This window comes from Schistocerca nitens, chromosome 7, assembly GCF_023898315.1.
Source record: "Schistocerca nitens isolate TAMUIC-IGC-003100 chromosome 7, iqSchNite1.1, whole genome shotgun sequence".
NCBI classification, from domain to species: Eukaryota; Metazoa; Arthropoda; class Insecta; order Orthoptera; family Acrididae; genus Schistocerca; species Schistocerca nitens.
Genome location: NC_064620.1, coordinates 149,497,124 through 149,518,147, shown reverse-complemented (window position 1 = coordinate 149,518,147; position 21,024 = coordinate 149,497,124). Strand labels below are relative to the sequence as shown.

At 38.2% G+C, this 21,024-nt stretch overlaps 1 protein-coding gene across 2 annotated transcripts in view; it reads left to right on the top strand.

The window, feature by feature from the left end:
- LOC126194734 (retinal rod rhodopsin-sensitive cGMP 3',5'-cyclic phosphodiesterase subunit delta) overlaps nt 1–18,080 on the top strand; it is a 38,186-nt gene extending 20,106 nt beyond the window's left edge. The window contains exons 5-7 of one of the 2 annotated variants that reach the window (XR_007538501.1): nt 3,797–3,911; nt 16,449–16,526; nt 17,547–18,080. Coding sequence is in view for 1 of the 2 variants with exons in the window: in XM_049932989.1 (XP_049788946.1) it covers nt 3,797–3,878 (82 nt within the window). In the remaining variant the exon portion in view is untranslated. The remainder of the gene's footprint in view (nt 1–3,796; nt 3,912–16,448; nt 16,527–17,546) is intronic. The other variant, XM_049932989.1, reaches the window with a different exon arrangement.
- The last annotated feature ends 2,944 nt before the right edge of the window (nt 18,081–21,024 follow it).

The window sequence follows — 21,024 nt, the reverse complement described above, 5'->3', positions numbered from 1 at the left end:
TGTACAATAAACTAGATAAAAAAAATTAGTAGTGTCATATATCAAGGAAGAACTTGAAACTTTCAGCACGGGGCAGGAGCATGTAGAGGAACTGTCTTTCAAGTTTAAAAGGATAGTTGACCATGCACTGGATGGATAGTAACCCAGTGGAACAGTTCATGATGGGAGAGAAACTCCATGGTATGCAGTCACTGAAATGCTTAACTCCATTTTCAAATGTTCCTTTACAAAGGAAAACCCTGGAGAATTGCCGCAATTTAATCCTCATACCACTGAAAGGATGAATGAAATAAGTATTAGTGTCAGTGGTGTAGAGAAACAGCTGAAATTGTTAAAACTGAACAGTGCTCCTGGCCCCCATGGCATCCCTGTTAGACTCTATACTGAATTTGTGACTGAGTTAGCCCCTTTTCTCACTTTATCTACTGTAGATCCCTCACACAAAAAACTGTGTCCAGTTCTTGGAAAAAGGAACAGATTGCACCAGTCTACAAGATGGGTAGTAGAAGTGATCCACAAAACTGCTGTCCAGTGTCCTCGACATCAATTTGTTGTAGAATCTTAGAACATATTCTGAGCTCAAACAGAATGCGGTATCTTAACAGAATGGCCTCCTCAGTGCCAACCAGCATGTATTTAAAAAACATTAATTATGTGAAACCCAACTTGCACTTTTTTCACATGACATGTGTGGAAGCTTTGGATCAAGGCAGTCAGTTAGAAGCAGCATTTCTTGATTTCCTAAAAGCATTTGACTCAACACCACACCTATGTTTATTGTCAAAAGTATGATCACATGGAGTGTCAAGTGAAATTTGTCAGTGGACTGAGGACTTTTTGATGGGGGGCACACAGCATGTTATCTTGGATGGAGAGTCTTCATCAGATGTAGAAGTAACTTCAGATGTGCCCCAGGGAAGGGTGTTGGGAGCCTTGCTGTTCATGCTGTATATTAATGACATTGCAAAGTCAGGCTTTTTGCAGATGGTGCATTTATCTATAATGAAGTACTATCTGAAAGAAGCTGCGTAAATATTCAGTCAGATCTTGATAAGATTTCAACATGGTGCAGAGATTGGCAACTTGCTGTAAGTGTTGAGAAATGTAAAATTTTGCACTTCACAAAATGAGAAAACATAGCATCCTATTACTATAATATCAGTGAGTCACTGTTGGAATCGGCCAACTCATACAAATTCCTGGGTGTAACACTTCGTAGGGATATGAAATGGAATGATGACATAGGTTCAGTTGTGGGTAAAGCAGGTGGTCGACTTCAGTTTATTGGTAGAAAACTGGGGAAGTGCCATCAGTCTACAAAGTAGATTGCTTACAAATCACTCGTGCAACTGGTTCTAAAATATTGCTCAAACATATCAGACCCGTACCAGACTGGGCTACCAGGGCATGTTGAACAAATACAGAGAAGAGCAGCACAAATGGTCACTGGTTTGTTTAATCTGTGGGAGAGTATCACAGAGATACTGAAAGAGCTGAACCAGAATACTCTTTGAGATAGACATGAACTGTTCCGAGAAAGTCTATTAACCAAGTTTCAAGAACCGGATATAAATAATTACTCGAGGGATCTACTACAACCCTCTGTATCGCTCACATAGGGATTGTGAGGTTAAGATTAGAATAATTACTGCATGCACAGCGGCATTTAAACAATCATTCTTCCTGTGCTCCATATGTGCACGCAACAGGAAGAAACCCCAATAACTGGCACAATAGGACATACCCTGTGCCATGCATCTCACAGTGATTTGCAGATTATAAATGTAGATGTAGGTGTAGTTAAATGTAGAGTGGTTGGTTGTGTCACCTTTCCCGTGGCCAAATTAGCTGTCATATCCCAGGTAGTCAGTGTTTGTGCAAGGCATTTCCTCCTTACCCACTTGGTTGTGGTTTTCCCCCAATTCTTAGATGGCTGATTGCAGCCGTTTCCCACCGAACAATGGTGTCATCACATTCCTATGCCAGAGATTGTTCTAAACCTAAGAAACTCCTTATATGGACACCACATGTTCTTTGCTACAGAATTAGTTACTTCCTGGGTGTAGAACATCCCCAACATATTAAGGGGAACCCTACAGTTCTCACCGGATAATGCAAAGAAGAATGTTGCATCAGAGATTGTAGCAGAATTTATGGATCTTCTGGTTCAAGCCTTTCACACAGATCTACCATAGTCAGTCCTAGATACTATGTTACAAATCACCAGCTGAACTTTCGCCTTATAAAAGAGCGTAGCGACTTTTAATGTTCAGCCAGCTGCTGAAAGAAATGGAAGATGACCTCTGGATCCGAACAACAGACATTATTGGTGCCTTCTTGGATCACAACTTACAATGTAATTCAGTAGCTTCTGCTAAGGCACCTCTGCATATGGAAATAGACATCCCCCTCCCTCCTGCATCCTCTCACCCCACCGAGCATACCAGCGTAATATGTCCACTTTGGACTTCCTGTCCAGTCTAATTGTTGCTGTGAGAGGCTGCATCACCACCTAACTAATGGAGTTGTCATCATCAGGCACCTCCTTCCATTTTACAAGTATGAACCTTGCAGGAAGATTGTTCCCAGTTCCAACAAGTGAGATGTGTCATGCTAGCTTTCAGCAGAGGGCAGCTAGATTCAGTACCAACATTCACACTCTTCAAGATCCACAACACAATCATTGTTCACCATTTACACTTACATGAGGGCAGACTAGCATCAGAAGGTATAGTGGTGTCAGCTGATGCCAAACGTATTTCAGAATTAGCTGTCATCGTCTGTTATTGGTTGCCAGCATCTCATTGTTAGGAATTCGTATCTGCACTGTTAGTCCATAGCCATACTCTTTTCATATCTTGTTTCCAACTTTTTGTTTCCTTCAGCACGATGCTCTTTGCATTGGGTAAAAGTCACTTAGCTTATGTCACAAAGGTTTAAAATACTTGGCAAACAATAGCCTCCAAATGTGAAATAATGGTCCATCCACTTAACATGCTTTGTTTCCCTCTCCCTAGCATTTGCTCATGGCCTCCACAAAGTGAAAGGAAGAGAACTGCTCAGCATAAATTTAAAAACACAAGAATTCGTAAATGACAACCTGAAAATTTTAGCAGGAGAGAGCAAATACTTAGGACTGTTACTCTTAAAAGTTTGTTACTTTTGAAGAAAAATTGTTAATTATTTAATTAAGTAATTATTCAGTACTGTATATTATATTACTGGTATTATAAGGAAAATTGTAAATTCTACCCCTTCTTTCCCCACACCATGTCTGTTGTCATTCAGGTTACCCCATTGAAGGCAGTAACTCTCTAAAATCAGGCCATAGCACGCTGAGAATGTATCTGCATGCGTTTGTATCCACAACTTGTAGACAAGAGTAAGCTTAATAGCTGAGCAGCAGTCTTAACCATAATAGTGTGCTTCCAAGTGTTCTGCCAAGATGTTTCCATTTTATGCACAATATTTCGATGACTAATCCAGCTGTTCTCTTCCTATGCATTAAATAAAGAAAACAAGTCAACAGAACACCCAGAACCACAATATTAATCAACTGCATCGAGAAAACCCCAGAAGTGTTAACCTTATCTACCCACACCTACATTGTATGTTGTGGTCTTTTACCTATTCCATTGTTTCTGTTCCACCTAAAATTTCTGTTCTGTGTGTGTGTGTGTGTGTGTGTGTGTGTGTGTGTGTGTGTGAGAGAGAGAGAGAGAGAGAGAGAGAGAGAGAGAGAGAGAGAATAGTGATTGTATTGTGTTCATAAATCCACTATAAATTTCTCTTTCAGTGGCAACGTGGTCATTGAAACGAAGTTCTTTGATGATGATATGCTTGTGTCAACTTCAAAAGTTCGCCTGTACTATGTATGAAACGTTGTACGTCGTGATATTACAAAGTGTGAGGTAAGTTGGCATTAATTATTATACAAAATATTTATATGGTTAATTATGCACTATATACTGTTACAATGGACCAAAACATTGTGATGCCCTAAAATGTAAAGCAGAGTTGACCACCAGACATCACGAGAGGCTAATGCACCATGTAGGGAAGCAGTAAGAGCAGAATGGGTTGCTCAGGAGAGTGCAGTGACTTTAAACAAGGACTTTGCAATTACTAAAATGTAGACTTTCACGGCCGGAAATATCATGTCCATTATAATTATCCGGGCTATTATGCCATGGTCGGTTGATGAATTCTGTGTCATTTCCCAACGTTTTGTCTCCGAATGCGGGAGACATCTTCAGGGGGGTCCGTAGCTCGATGGAAGGTCCAACACACCCACCAGCTCGCTCAGTAGCATAACAGGCCAGATAATTATAATGGTCATGACTTGGCAATTGATATCACCTGAGTAACAAACCCACTGGGAACATTTCAACCCCATCTGAAGCTGCCCAAGTCAACAGTTGGTGAAATGATAGTGAAATCAAAAATGAATGATAAGCTACAACTAAACCAAGGCGAGACAGACGTCATGTACTGACAACAGGGACCATTGAGCATTGCAGAGGGTGTTTGTAAAAAATCACCTGAAATCAGTGGAACAAATCAGCTGTGAGTTCCCAAGTGCTACCAGCAGTGCAGCTAGCTCAGTGACAGTGTGTAGGGAGTTAAAAAAGAATGGGGTAAAATAGCCAAGCAGCTGCTTCTAAGACACACATTTTTGTAGTCAGTGCTAAGCTATGCTTGGTGGTCATTCCACATCAACTCACCTAGGCCTCCCTGCTCATCCATCTCAGATTTCGTTGAAATTTTATTCACAAATGCCCCAATGAATGTTGGCAAAGTTTAACATTCACCAAAGCAGTACTGACTGAGATACAGGCAATTGTTTGATTCTGTGTGCAACTTTCCACAGAGCGAGCGTGAATTATGTTCTTGAGCTGTTACATCTCGTGCAATGTTTTGTTGAAAGAAATAAAATTTTGCCATCTAGTACAACTTTATGTGTTCTATTAACAACAATAATGAAAAGAATTTTCCAAGCGAAATTCAGCCAGAAAATTTTAGGCAAAATTACCAGAAAAAATCAGCACCAGAAAAAATTTTAAAGTTTGTCTTTTTATATCTCACGGTGTAAAGGTATGAAGAATGTGAAACTTGGCATGTAGAAACCTGACAACACAAGGTTCTCAAATATAAAGTTCTATTAATTACCACGTCCCAACACTGAATACATTAAATGCAAAGTTGAAGATCTTTTAAGAAAGTAAAAAATGTGGTATTTTTGATCTGATTTTGCAAAAAAGACTGTTCCATAAAACTCTCCAAACTGGGCTCATTAGAAAAACTATGGTTTGAACTGCAAACAAAGTGTAATTGATTATACAACACAGGATGACAATACTAGATAATTTGAATCAAATTTGGGAATGAAAATTACAGAACAAAAAAATATGAACTTCAGACTCTTAAATGTCATACAATAAACATGTTCTGAATGTGGAATTTAATATGCAGTAGCTTGGCAGTACAGGAACAAGAATACAGAATTTCATTCACATACTACTTTCCAGTAACAGACAAATTCATCAGAAAGTTGATGATTTTTGTGAAAAGCTAAAAAAAAAAGCTTATAATTAACACTTATTTTGCAAAAACTGTTTTCTATTAAAGCTTCGAAACCAGTCTCTTTTGAAACAACAGCCCACTCCCCCTCAGAACAATGGGCTTAATTTCCAATGTGGGTTAACAGTGCTACAAGCTTTGAGGCAAAGTAGCCAGAAAAATCACACTGTGAATAAAAGTTTTAACTTTGGCTTCTTATATCCATTGATTAAAGGCATGATAATCATGAAACTTTGGAAACAACAACTTTGCAACATAAAATTTTCCATTGTAAAATATCATTAACTTACTGCTTTCGAAATTCCTTCAAAATTAGTTCAAACATGATTTTCGTAAAAATTACAAAAATAGATCCCATTCAGTTTCCTTTTAGAAAATATATTTTCAACAATTGATTTCAAAGTGATCACAGTTTGAAAGAGAATATTTTCAAGCATCCGGAAACCGTATTTGATTTTCCAATCTGAACTAGCAATACCTGAAAATGATGGACAAATTTGAGGGAATGTAGCACAGCAACAGGCTACATTGCAGCGACCAGTTGCCCATGTTTCATTGCCTTTGGTTTTTATTTTTAAATTGGCAAGTAATATCTCACTATATTGCATTGGTCCATGGTGACATTGTCACTAACAGTTCAAGAACATGAACCGGCTCTCATCGTCGTAGGAGTCACACAATACCAGCCATGTGGGGGGGGGGGGGGGGGGGGGAGGCGGGGCATCTTCAACCAGGTTCCCAAGATCGTAATTTGTGTAATTTGGTTTCCAAATTTATGTTCCAAAGCCATATGGTGGTACCTGTCTGCTTACAAAGCCAGTAGGTGGCAAGCAAAAAGTAATATTGATTTTAAACTTCTCAGTGTTACAGTTTACATTTTCCAAACTTTTTCAGCCACATTCTGCAGTTTGTTTTCTGAAATTGATACTATTAACCAAATGATGATACTGAAAGAAAAGAGTGTGTGGAAATGGGGTGGTGTTGTGATACCTGACAAGCATCCTGTCTTTCAGGCTAGTAAAATGAATGACCATGAACATGCACAAATTTTCTCAGCACATCATTTATGTTAATATGTCAATAATGATGCTGACCCACCATTCATTATCGTACATACAGGCAACATAACAGCCGGGTAACAACTTCATCAATTTCAGTCTTAATATGGCTGCAATACATACTTTAGCAATGAAATGTATTGTGTCATTAGGTACTTTGCTGATGCAAACCGAGCTCAAGTAATGTGATACCAATTGAGGATGATCTCTCACACTGGCTACTGTCCAGTTTTTCCCTTCATCTTACTTCTTTAAACTTTTGCTTTCTTACATGTCTTGTTTTGGAGCATATACATATATATGATGTCGTACATTTTGGTTGCAAAAGTTGAATAGATCTTTTGGCTTCAGTAGTTGTGTAGATGGCCTTTTTAGGCTTGCACGAGAAGCCAGTCCCTTGGTCCACCAGCCCCACGAAATGGAGTTTCTTATGGTTGGTACCAAAAAAGTTCATTCCGTACCAAATGTTGAAATTGTTTTTGTGGCTACACAGATTGACAAAATTCTTGTAAGTTTTATGTTGTGCAGCTGAGGAGTCACTAAAATAATATCCTTTTGTTATCTGTGTTTAAGTCGACAAAAAGTCAATCAAGTACAGATATCCTATCATATTGCAAGTGATCTGAAGTAATGCAACAACTAACAGTTAGCCACATGCTCTCATTGACATACTAATCTAAAAAGGATGTAATGTAGCTTGCAAATTTTCCTAATGAAAGCCTTGAGCAGCATGTTTAACAAAAAACTAATAATTTTCAGCAAACTTTTTGGGACCTAAATTAAGAAACCAAATTACAGACTTTCTTCAGAAACCCACCAGTGGCTGGTACTGTGTGACTCCTTTGGCAATGGGGTTACTGGTTCATGTTCTTGAATTGGTAGTGACAATGTCACCATAGACCAGCTCAATATAGTGAGATATTCGTGGTCAGTTTAAAAATACGAACCACATGCAACAAAACATAGACCAAAGAATGGACCACCAATTGCTTCAATGTAGCCTGTTGCTGTAGTACATTCCCTCATATTTGTCCGCCATTTTCAGGGACTGTTAGAGTTTTTTGGAAAATCAAAAGTGATTTTCTGGGTGTTTGAAAACAAGCTCTTTACAACTGTGATTAGTTTGAAATCAATTATGGGAAACACATTTCCTAAAAGGAAATTGAAAGTGATCTATTTTTGTAATTTTTACAAAAAGCAAGTCTGAATTGATTTTGTAAACGTTTGAAAAGCAATACATGAATGATATTTTGTATTGGAAAACTTTGTGTTCCTAAGTTGTGATGTCATAAGTTTCATGTTTATGATGCCTTTAATCAATGAGACATAAGAAGCCAAAGCTAAAACTTTATTCGCAGTGTGATTTTTGCGGCTTCGTTGCCTCAGTTTATGTAACATTACTAGCCCATGTGGGAAATTAAACCCATTGTTCCAGGAGTGGAGGGGTGGGGGGGGGGGTTGCTCCTAAAACACTTGTTTCAAGTCAGTCTGGATTTGAAGCTTTAGGTAATAGAAAATGGTTTTTATAAGAGAAGCATTGATTATGCCCTGTTTCTACCTTTTCACAAAAATAATCATATTTTTAACTAATTTGCAGATATTGGAAAATAATAGGTGAGTGAAAGGTTGTATTCCACATCCTTGTGCTGCCGAGCAGTTGCGTATTAATTTTCATTTTCAGCATGCGTTAATTCTACAAGATGTAAGAATCTGAAGTTTATGATTTTTCGTGCAACGGTTTTCAAGCATAACTTTGATTCAAATTATCTAGCATTGTTAACCCACACTGGGTAATCAAAGGCATTTTGTTTTGTGGATCAAACCACAGTCTTTCTAATGATTCAGGTTGGAGAGTTTTACAGAGTACAATTTTTCACAAAATAAGGTCAAAAATATAGGATTTTTTACTTTTTTTTACAAAATCTTCAACTTTGCACTTAAATTATTCAATTCTTCAAATTATTCAAAACTTAATGAAACTTTATATTGAAAAGCTTATGCTGTTAGGTTACTACATGCGAAGCTTCACGTTTGCCATAGCTTTAATCCCTGACAGATACCTTATTTATCTGAGTATGGGATGACCCTGAACATAAAACCACCCCCTTTATTTTAAGAGGGTCCTTGATTTATTTTTTAGCATATTGTGACTAATCAAAATTACAAACTTTTATTGATGTAAGGGATCTGTCTAAAAAGTTAACATTATACCTATTCTAAATTTAAGTCATTTATTGATTGTCTGCATTTTGATATTGCAAGGAGAAATAAAATAAACAAAAAGAAATTGTTTACATTAATTTTTATCTTCACTGTCTTTTTTGTTTACTTAGCTCACTGTCCTTAATATCAATATCACTACCTCATCCTAACAGGACAGCTATGAAACTTATATCTCCATTGTCTCAAATATTTCACTGTTTGTTCCAAATATGTTGCAATTTCTGACATTGTGCTCACTGTGGGATCCAAGTACACAACTTCGTCTTCCTCTTCCTCTTCTTCTTCTTCTTCTTCTTCTTCTTCTTCTTCTTCCTTTTTACATATAGCAGATTTTGCTTCTATACTGACGTGAGAATGTTATAGTGTCTCTTGCTTTCAAACATACAGTCTGCCCACCGCTCTCTCATTGGCTGTGTAGAACCAGCAGTTGACACACACCCAGTCTTTCCCATCATACCTCATGGTGAGCATCAACAACGTTGCTGCACAAAATGTGTAAATATGCCGCTGGCCCCCAACTAAACTTTTAGTGTCTCCTGCAGAAATGTGTGCTACTGTTGAGCATTTGGCAAATTTTAAGGTCATTTCAACTCCAAGTGCAAATGGATTCAGGAAAACTGCAGCTTAAACCTGGTAGATGTTCATAAAAAGCCAAAGTATGCAGTATACATTCCTGTGGTTGGGTGCATGATGAAATTTCTGCCTACTCAGAACTCCCCTCCCCGCACTCATCACTCATCATACTTGTAGACAAGCTGGGACACTGTTCCCCCTCCAACTTTCCATAGTGCTATGTTCGAGCAACAGTGAATGACGGACAGCAGTATCTTCTATGGTGCAGGTCACATGTATCAACAGCAACTAATACATAAATAGAGGATGACAATTGCTATTCGGTCCAATTCTCGAACTTTCGATCGTCCTGCATTGTAGTGATGTTTGTCCATACTATCTCCTCAATGCGTCTTACCACTGTAATTTATCTGAATGCCATCATCTTATTCTAAAGCTGATTCAAGTTGATAATGATTTTTCTCCAGTATTTTAATACATGGGTAGCGATCAAATTTCTCATTTGCAACCCACTTGGTAAATCATTAGTCTCTCAAGACCAAATAAAGTATTGACTTGGGTTCAGAATCAAGTAATGGCTTTTGAAGGACAAGAGTTTTGCCTGAGAACCTATTCAAATACAACAAAAGTTGGTAAGTACATAGAATTTAATGTTATTTCCTCCTGTGTTTCAAAAAATTGTCTGTTTTTTAAGCAGTGTACCCCTTTCACTAGTGCTGTGAGTCAAATGCCATGTGATTGTTCAAGCAAGGTCAATACTGTATCAAGCGCTTTGGTGCATTGGGAAATCTCAAGCCTAGTTTTGAATGTAACTATTGTTTGTTGGGATTGTTCAAAAGAAATTTGTACAAAAGCTCAGTAGCCAAGGCTTTATCTGTAGAAATGACTCCTATATTAATCTGTTAAACAATGTAAAAGCAATGACCTCAGCAGCAATAGATTACTCTGTGAATATGAGATGACCTCTTATATTTCAAATGATGAACTGGGGGGGGGGGGGGGGGGAGAGAGAAACTCGTCTTATAATCACATAGATACAGTAAAAAGCCAAAATTTCACTCATAAAATTCTTTTCATTTTTGTTCTTAGAGATAAAACAGCTAAAATTCACATAGAAATTCCGACTCACTGTGCTCAGTAATGCGTGGAATCAAACAAGTGACTATATCTTGGCCAGTATTGCTTCAACGAATGTTAAAGTGTACCAGTGTTTATTGGGGACATGTGCAAATGTTCAAATAAAATTTCATCGAAATCCGTGATGGTCAAGCAGGAAAATGTTTGGAAATTTGGTGATTTGATGTTGAATAACACTATACCTGTGGCAATCAGATGGTGGAGTTTAGGTTTGGCAAATGCCTGCAAAATCTGTGTAATGCCAATTGAGCAGTACATGATATTATGACATAGGGGGGGGGGGGGTGTTTTTCGTGGTTAGAGTGTGGTCACCTTATTGGCCTTGAAGAAACATTAAATGCAGAAACAGAAAGATATGAACACATTTTACAGCATTGTGTACTATCTACAGTAGAGAAACATTCCGAAGATTATTCTTGATTGCATCAGCATGGCACTGTGTCCTGTCATGAAGCAGCACCTGTGAAGCAATGGTTTGTGGACAATAATGTCCCTGAAATAGAGTGGCTTTGGGACGAGTTAGAATGTCGACTTCACTCCATACCCCAATGTCTAGCATCACTACCTTGTTCTTGAGGAAGAATATGCTGCTGCCCCTCCACAGTCATTCATCCATTTCATTCAAAATGTCCCCACTAGAGTACCAGCCTTCGTAAAGGTGAAGTATGGACACTCCCATCAGCCTCTCTCCGTATTAATGTCCACTACTAGGTGTCTGGATACTTTTGATTGGCTGTGGCTAGTGTATAATGTTCCTCAAGGGCTCTTCAGATTTCTTGATTTTCATCCTTGTCAACATTATTTTACAATTAAGTAATGTTATATGTAACAGTTCAGTGAAGTTATAATTAAGTGCTAGTAACCTATTACATCTTATAGGTTTCATTACATTGCAGATAAAGATTGAACTTTGTTATTCATAAATTAAAAAAAAAAAAAAATTGTATTTGAGAGCACAAGCGATGTGCAGGTTTATGGGTGAAAGCTCAGTAACAATGTAAAGCCTCACTTTGTTACAGGTAGTAACAAACCAAGGAGGTTACTATTGTAACCCTATAGTGTGAGTGCGTACAATCAAACAGCACACGATACAAGCACATCCACAGCCGGCCTAGAGAGATCGTCTCACAACCTGGACAGGAGCCACAGCAAGCCATGTGCACAGCACCCCAATATAAGCCCAGTGCACTCAGCCACACTTATGCTTACTTGCTTATTGTATGCTCACCTATGAGACTATATATTTGTGTGTTCTATAGTTAGGAGACTTCATACTGTTCTATCGTTCATTCGATGTTATTGTGGGCGGAGATTTAAATTTGGTTGGTGCTACTTCTGATATTGTCTCTGTATAACATTACAATTGCAGTGGAACCTCACTTAACGAGCACCTCCCATAACACGCAATTGGCACAATGAGCAAAACAGATTGTCAAAAAATGACTCACTTGATGAGCAGCATTTCGCATAATGAGTGATGACGACTTAGTGTGACTTCACCAGCCGTTCGTGCACATTGGGGAAATGTTCAACAATATGAACATCTTTCATTGTCAGCAGCAGATGTGAACAATGTCCGGGTTTAGTGCTCTTTTTGCTGCGATCTTAGTGCAGCTTGTGAACACATATTTTTCTAAACTTGTGTTCACACAGTGATTTTTGTGTACAAATTTTAATAATCTCCATAGAAATGTCCCCAATGATAACTGTAATAGAAAGACAACTGTAATAGAAAGAAAACGACCTTAGAAATGAAATGTAAAATCATTAAAAAGCATGAATGAGGTGCAAGTGTTCCTGATTTAGCATGCATGTACAATCAGTCTACATCAAGTATTTGCACTGCCCTCAAGAACAAGGGCAATATTGAGGAAACAGATGCTTAAAAGGATGTGACAGGAGTATCTAAACAACAGTGTCGTATTCTGGGTGATGTTGAAAGGTTGCTCCTTAAATGGATAAATGAAAAGCAATTGCAAGGTGACACTGTTAACGAAAACATCGTTTGTGAGAAGGCAAGAATGATTTTCGCCGACTTTGTTAACCAGACGCCAGGATCATCAGCAGCTGAAGAAGTGTTTAAGGGAAGCCATGGGTGACTCGAGAATTTAAAGAGAAGAACTGGCATCTGCAACATTGTGAAGCACAGCAAAGCAGCTAGCTCTGACACAACGGTAGCAGAGAACTCCATCAGCAACTTCAAGATGCCCTTAGATTCTGATGGTTACAGGTTTTTAATTGTGATGAAATGGGTCTGTTCTGGAAAAAGGTGCCGAAGTGTACCTTTATGCCAGGTATAGAAATATGAAACCGGAATTTGGTTGCAATAATTACACGTCTGTTGTTTGAAACTGATAAACAACATTTTATTCAAAATAATCTCCATTGCTGTTTATGCATTTCTCCCACCTCTCCAGCAGACTCAGAGTTCCATGAAAGAAAAAAAAAAAAAAAAAATATTCATACATTGTCATACAAATTGAAGTGTTGTTCAGCGAGAGCATGTTCCAGTGATGCAAATAGATGATAATCAGATGGAGCCAAGTCTGTAGAATAAGCTGCATGCCCTAGTATTTCCAGGCTGAACGCCTTGATCGTTTCCCTGACCCGTTTTGATGTGTGATGGGGCGTTATCATGGATCAGTATGACTTTTTGTTGCCTTTTTCCATAGTCTGGTCATTTTTCACGTAATGCTCGATTTAGATCAAACATTTGCTGTTGGTATCGATCAGTGTTAACAGTTTCACCAGGTTCTAACACCTCATATTAGATGAGACCCTTCTGATCCTACCAAACACAGAGCATTGTCTTTTTTCAAAAGCGATTTGGTCTTGCAGTGGATGTCGGTGGTTTGCCTGGATTCACCCATGATTTATGATGCTTAGGAACCATTTTTCATCACCTGTCACTATTCGATGAAGAAACGACTTTCTTTTGTATCTGCGAGCAGCATTTCACAAGTGGTCTTTCGATTTGATTGCTGTCTTTCATTCAGTTTATGTGGAACCCATTTTTCCACTTTCTGCACCTTTCCCATAGCTTTCAACTGAAGAGAAATGGCTTTCTGCATCACATTCAATTGTTCCCAGAGTTCCTGTTGAGTTTGAGTATCATCTTCATCCAGTAGTTTCTCACGTCAAAATCCCCACTTTTGAACGTTTTGAACCACTCGAAACACTGTGTTTTCCCAAGAGCAAGTTCACCTAAATCTTAGACAAGCATTTGATGTGATTCTGCAGCAGTTTTCTTCAAATCATAGCAGAAAACCAATGCAGTCCGCAAATTGTAGTTCGTAGGCGCACAACTCCACATGATTACGGGTTTGAAACAGATACCAATGTATGGAACTGGGTGTGGACATTCGTTGTCAGCTGTTACAGGAAGCAGATGGCACTGCAAGTGTTGTCTCATGGGCCCTACACTGATGGCTAGCACCATCTATAGGGAAATTCTGGTTTCATACTTCTACACCTGGCAACAATGGAGGAGTATGCCTTGCCTCGTTACAAGCCAATGAAAGACCATTTCAAATCACTATTCTGTACCAGTGTATGCGGCAGTTTGAAAATTAAACTGCCACTTGTTTACCATTCAGAAACTCCAGGAGCCTTCAAGAAGTGTTAAAATCCAGAAGAGCAGTTTAAATGTGATGTGGAGGTCCAATAATTTTGTGATTGAATCAATGAATTCTTTGGTCCTTCGGTGAAAAAACATTTGCTTGAGATGAATCGGTCACTCCATGTCTTGCTTGGTATGGACAACACTCATGCCCATTACCAGGCTCACAAGACCACCTCCATCAAGAATTTCAATTCATCACCAACCAGTTTCTGCCTCCCAACACTAAAGCATTCTTCGAGCATTGGTTTGAGTTGATTAAAGCTACCAATCTAGCTCTCAGAAAGTTTAGGAAATATCACCTCAACTTTTTTTGCCTGCATCAAGATGATCAAAAATACATGGGAATGAGTTACCGAGAGAGCTCTCACTTCTGCTTGGAAGAAGCTTTGAAAGAGTGTGTTGTCGAATGTGATTCTGAGGCATTAGAGTCAGTATCTGTGGAGCCTGTAGTCAATGAGATTGTGTCTTTGGCGAAGAGCATGGGACTAGAAGTGGATAACAGTGATATCACAGCCAAGAAGTGATCACCGAAGAGCTTATGGAGTTGCAGTGTGTTTCACAGCAGGAAGTTGTGCAGAGGAGTCCTTTAGAGGAGGAGGAGGAGGAGGAGGAGGAGGAGGCGGCAGTAACAGTAAAGCAGCAGTCTTCTGGCACATTAAGAGAAATGCTGAAAGCATGGGAATCGGTTGTATTGTACATTGAAAATCCCCCCCTCCCAATAAAGCAGTGGCTACGCGTGCTACAAATGCATTTGACAATAATGCTGTGTCTCATTTTCGCCAAGTGTTGAAGCGTCTGCAGAAACAAATGACTATAGATAGCTTCCTAGTAAAAAGGAATTACTTATGTATCGTGAATAATAAAGTGCATGTTACTGCATGTATAATTTTCTTTGAATAAATAGCATGAATAATTTTTAGTACTTTTTCTGCATGGGACACATTATCGTATTTTACGTTAATTTATATACAATTGTTTTGCTTAATGAGTGGTTCACTCTACTAGTAAGCTTCTGGAATGAATTATGCGAGGTTTCACTGTGTTACTACTCCAAGTAATAAGGGGAGAATTATTATTTAGCGTTTGATGCTCTTGGACAAACAAAAAAGTACATTAACTATTACAAACAACCACTAAAGTAACAAAATGGTAAAAGTGAAGACACTGTCCAGGTTATCCAGCTACTTATTCACTACGTAGCTAGCCCAATGCAGGCTCTTCCAGTAACACCTGCCACTGTGGAGATTAACAGCAGGTCCTCCTGTTCAACTCTTCATTTGGTTGAGTTTGTGCGAGAAAGATTGAAAGCTTGGTTTTCGACACACAAGGGGCCATGCTGGAATGAAGATGCTCCTTCCAATTTTATGGCAGTCACAGGATTGAAAGCCCTGGATAACAGGCGCATGGCAGTTTCACAGGATGGTCGATAAATTTCAGACAGATTATAAAAATCTTGTTCGATCATATCTGGTTTCTCATCCATAACAAAGTGAGAGCTGGATGTCTTCTTGAGTGAAGCAGAGCAATACATAGCATCAGATGTTAGCAGAAGTGGGAGTTCGGCTTGTCAGAGCTGAGCATCCACTTGCTGTATATTAGGACTGTTGAACCGTACGGATGAACAATGCTCAGCTGAAGGCCATTGCTACCATTCTCAGAGTTTTTTCATTGGATCACCACAAACTTACTGTTAGATTTTGCATCAAATTATTGTAGATTTTCACTTTTGCAGCTATTTTCCAAAGATAGTGCTGGTGGTTAAGCAACATATCCAAAATGAGACCCAGGTACTCTGAATTGCTGATGCTTTGTAATATCCATTCCTAAATATTAGCTGCAGACTGTAATTTGCTATTTGTTACCAAGATGAAATGCTGCAAATTTGTCTTCTGTGGCATTTGTTTTACCTTTCGCCTCCTGGAGTACTCATCAAATATGTGCAGATTCTCTGTCACTATTTCTTGTGTCACTGACAGAATTGCAGAAGTGTGGTTTATCTAGGGCATGTCATCTTGATTAATCTCTCATCCAAAGAGCTTTTACGCAACAAGGCCGAGAGTATTACTATGTGACTTGCTAATAACATGCCCAATCAACTCAACTACTATTGCCTGCATCCCCCATTGTATAGTTGGAAATGAGCCAACTTGTAGGCTAAAAATGCTTACAACCACAGCCCCTTGTCACACATTTGCTGACATTTACATACATCATTCATTGTGAATGAATAGTGTGTGTTTCTCTTTCCTTTTCAGATGGAGGCTGTAGCCAAAAGTTAATGTGCAAGTGTCTTTTAATTGTGTCTGTACTCAACTTAACAAGTAATCGTTATGGTAAGTAGCAATTTTTCCTTTCCTTACATTGTTGACATTCCAACCTGGCATTTCCATTGTTTAAAGACCCAGTTGTTTTTCACAAGAGCAATATTTTCTGAATCCAGTCTGACAGTATCAATAGATCATTTTAGTTTAGGTAATTCATAATGTTCGAGTGCAATATGGACTCCAAAATCCTATTCCAGATTGACGTCAGTGATGTGGGTGTACAATTCATCAGATTACTCCTACTTCCTGTCTTGACTATTTGTGTGTAACTTTCCAGTCTTTTGCTTTGGGTATTTTGTCAAGCAAACAGCCTCAGTAAAAATTACCTATCTTAGAGAATGTGTGTCCTGTCATAAAATGGGTTGCTGTTTTTTCAGCAACAATATTCTGACCTGTTTTGTGTACCAAGGGGGATCAGTACCATCTTTTTATTGATTTATTCAGTATAAATCTCTGTTACTGCAGATACTATTTCTTTGAATTAAAGCCATGTCTAGTACACAGTTACTTTGGTAGTTTTTTTAGTATTGTTGTCAGTGGCTTTTGTCATAGTTAGTTAGTTAGTGGAGGAGGAGTGAAGACTGTCTTTTAGGAAAGTGTCAAGGAAATTTTTATATGCCCTTTTATTTAAGTAGATATGTTTTGCATTTACTTTTGGTGGATTTGATGTTGTGGTGGCCAATCTTGCTACAGCGACCTTTCATGCAAACACTTCTCCATTCAGCCAATGATGCCATGGGCAGGCTGTAATATTCAAATGAGTTAGACTATCCGTGGTGAGACATGCAGACATAAGTCACTTCAAACAGTGGTGTAAATTTGAAGCACATTATTTCTTATGAATTCAAAAACCCTTTTGCAGATATGAGGTGTTTTGTTCATTGCCCTGTCTGGAACTACATCCTAAAGTCAAACTGTGTGACTGCAAAACCAAAATTGCAGAAGAATTGAAGTTAAAATAGTATTTGCACTATGTGTAACTTAAGCAGAATTCTAAATTTGTAGCTAATAAAATGTGTTCATTTTCAGGTTACCATGAGGCACTTGTTAATGAGTTGTGGAAGATGTGCAAAGCAACAATTCTTCTTGATTATGGATTTTAAAAATAGACAGGTATCAGAGAAAAGTGAACTTTCTCTTCAGATACCGTGATTGTATACATTATAGATAATAGTAAGAAGAAACATCCACTATTTTATATACATGTATAGATATATGTATTCAGTGATCTCTTGTAACTTCAGTGCTTGTGCTATTTGCAATAATTGTAAAACTTAAATGGTCAAGCAGAACTCTGTCCTTACATGAGACACAATTTGTGTTTGCATCACTTCTCGGGGTAACAGAGGTTAGATGCCTCTGTTGTTCAAAAGACAAATACTGCATAAGACATGCTGGGGTACTAATCCATTGCTTGGGATCTATAATGCAAGTAATTACTCTAAAAAGTGAGGGGTGTGAACTGTTACTGAGAATTTGTGATTCCAGACACAATGGTACTGCAAACTAAAACCTTATTTCAATGTGTTGGGAACATCATAATAAAGGATTTTATTGTATTTACTTTCATGTGTGAATGGAAGAAAATAATATGAATGAAATTGTTGATGCCAGTTTCCTTCAAGTTGACCTTCCAACCTGTAAGGTTGTTACGGATGAATAGACATCACGCACAGTAAATTCTCAGACTCACTGAAAAGAACTAACTGTTAAGGTAAATTTTTATGCTGTTCCCCTGAAAATCAACATGCTGCACAGTGTGAGAAAACGAAACCACAGGTCCAGCTGTGACACTTTTAACATTTGGTATTGAATGCTTCCTGTGCATGGGCTTCTCTGGATCAAACTTAGTGTGCAACATCTCTTTCGGTTTAAAATCTTGTACAGCATTCTCATGTTAAAAATGAAATTCACTTTTTTTTTTTAATTAATTCCACCCCCCTCCCAGAATCGTTTCATCCTGCTTACTCAGTTGTGTGATTTGGTATCTTACTAAACCAGTTGGATGCAGGAATGTGGTTCATTTCAAAGATGAATTGGTCCTTAATTTTGAATGACACAGAGCTGTTTAACAAGATTTCATGTGTGCCAACAGTCAACCATGTAACAAATGTAGAAGGAAGACTAAACTTATCACAGGATGTTCTTAACGTAGAATGTGTGTCATTGTAATTTTTTGTTCTTGTCATTTATTCACGTGGTTACTATTCCAACTAGCATAGTTTAAAGCTGATAATGTAATATGGCTGAATTACTGTAAAGAACAGACAGACACCTTAATATGGGCCTACTTTTTATACTTATCTTTCCTTCTTGTTTTATTGTTAATATGAGGAGTTTGATGGTATTTGAGAAGTATGAAACCTTAAGAGAAATATGTGTAATAGCTTTACAACTAGGAATGTAACACACAGCCCTTACTGAGACTGAGCATACAAAATCTGCTTTCAGTCTTTGACTCAGAAATCCCATTGTCAGTTTACTTTTATAATCTGCACTGTCACTGAACATCTATAAATTGTATCCCCATTGCCTTATAATGGGCTTACCTGGAACACTTCATGGTCATGCATGTATTATTCTGGCATTGATGTAGCTGATGGTGTGGGTTAACCTGTTACTAATCTTGCACAGTGCCATTTTATCCCTTGTGGTTTTCTGCCAGACCAATTCTAAATTTGACTTGTACCAGAGGCACTCTTTTTATATGATCTGCAAAATGTATCTTCAATAAGCATAAAGTGGTATGAAACACTTTTGTTTTAGACACTGTCATCATCTCTCATACAGAATACATTTTTTGTGGTAGGATAGATAAAAAAATCTACTCACCAAGTGGTGGCAGGAGGACACGCACATAAAAGAAGGTTATACTTATGCAAGCTTCCGCAGCCAGTGGCTCCTCCTTTCAGCAGAATGGTAGAAGGGGACGAATAGGGGTGAAGGTAAAGTACTGGAGGTGTTTAGGAAAATGGGCAGATTTCGGAAAAGTCGCGCAGAACCGCAGGTCAAGGGAGGCCGGGATGAGAAGGAAAGACCGATTGTTGGGGACTGCACTGGATGAGATTTGAAAACCTAAACATCTTTCCTCCTCATCCCATCTGGTAAGTCTCCCCTGACCTGCGAAAGCCGGGTGACTTTCTTGAAATCTGCCCCTTTTCCTAAACCTGTCAAGTCCTTTTCCTTCACTCCTCTTCTTCCCCTTCAACCCTTCTGCCAAAAGGAGGAGCCACTGGCTCAGGAAGCTTGTATAAGTATAACCTTCTTTCATGTGTGTGTTCTCCTGCCACCACTTGGTGAGTAGATTTTTTTATGTATCCTGTTACATCATACAAAACTGATTATTTTCGTTATTATAGAATGCATTTTTTATTCGACTTAGAAATGAGATTGCATTTTTCAGCATCGACATTTCTTGAAAGTAATAGTTTTCATTCTCATCAGCAAACAGCGTCCAGTTCTTGTTGTTAAAATTAAGATTTCTATGTAAGTGAGTAAAGTGAAAACTGTAGTTTTTCAGTGACATTACTTTCACATTAATCGTGTAACGGTGAATACTTATAACTAAATGTCCACTATACATATTTTGACATATTACACATTACAGTCACAAAAGAACATGGGCACCTGCTAGATTGCAATGGAGGACTGCTTGTCTCACCCTATTTGCAATTGTATGGCACATGTACTGAAACACACAGTATCTGAATTAATCGCAATCTTTGCTTCTTGTTAATGAGAGATATTTGATTGTTCCAGCTTTGTGTTTCAGGAAAAGATAATGTCACAGTTGTTAGTTACCTGTTACAAAATGTATAGTGCAAGATTAATAAGTCTGTAAAGTAGAAAATAGCAGATAATGAGGCTATGTGATGTCAGGCTAGCATGTCTTTAGTACAGGTAATTATGATGATGATCAGGATGATAATGAATATGAATGACCTTACGTATTTGTTCCACCTTACATATTTGTCCCATACATTTGTTCAGAGAGCAGAGGAAACTGAAGCTGATTATGTGCAAGTTATTCAGTTGCCTCTCAATGATCATGTAGTAGATCTGAAGCATTATTAGCTGTTGTAGGAACAGAGGTGTCTTCTAAAGTAGAAAGTCTGCTCTTAATATCAAGCTTTCCTTTTTTGTTTTAAGAGAGAGATTTCTGAGACATATCATGGACTTAATGTAGTCATTTTGCGATCTTTGCAAAGCTGCAAGTATTTGCAGGAACGTATGTTGTATTTAACTGATAGTTTTTATAAAATTTGTGGGGGCAAAAATATTGTCAAAAGTGGACTGCCACATCTCATTACCGTCATCATTGAGAAAGGTAAGGCTTCGAACAAAAATCTTACAACATCGAAACTGTATATTGCTCAAGATTTGATTTCACTTGTGTGAAATACATCTCATTTTTACAAGTAGTAAAAAGTAACATCACACCTTTGATCTGTCCACCCCCGGTAGCTGAGTGGTCAGCGTGGCAGGATGTCAATCCACAGGGCCTGAG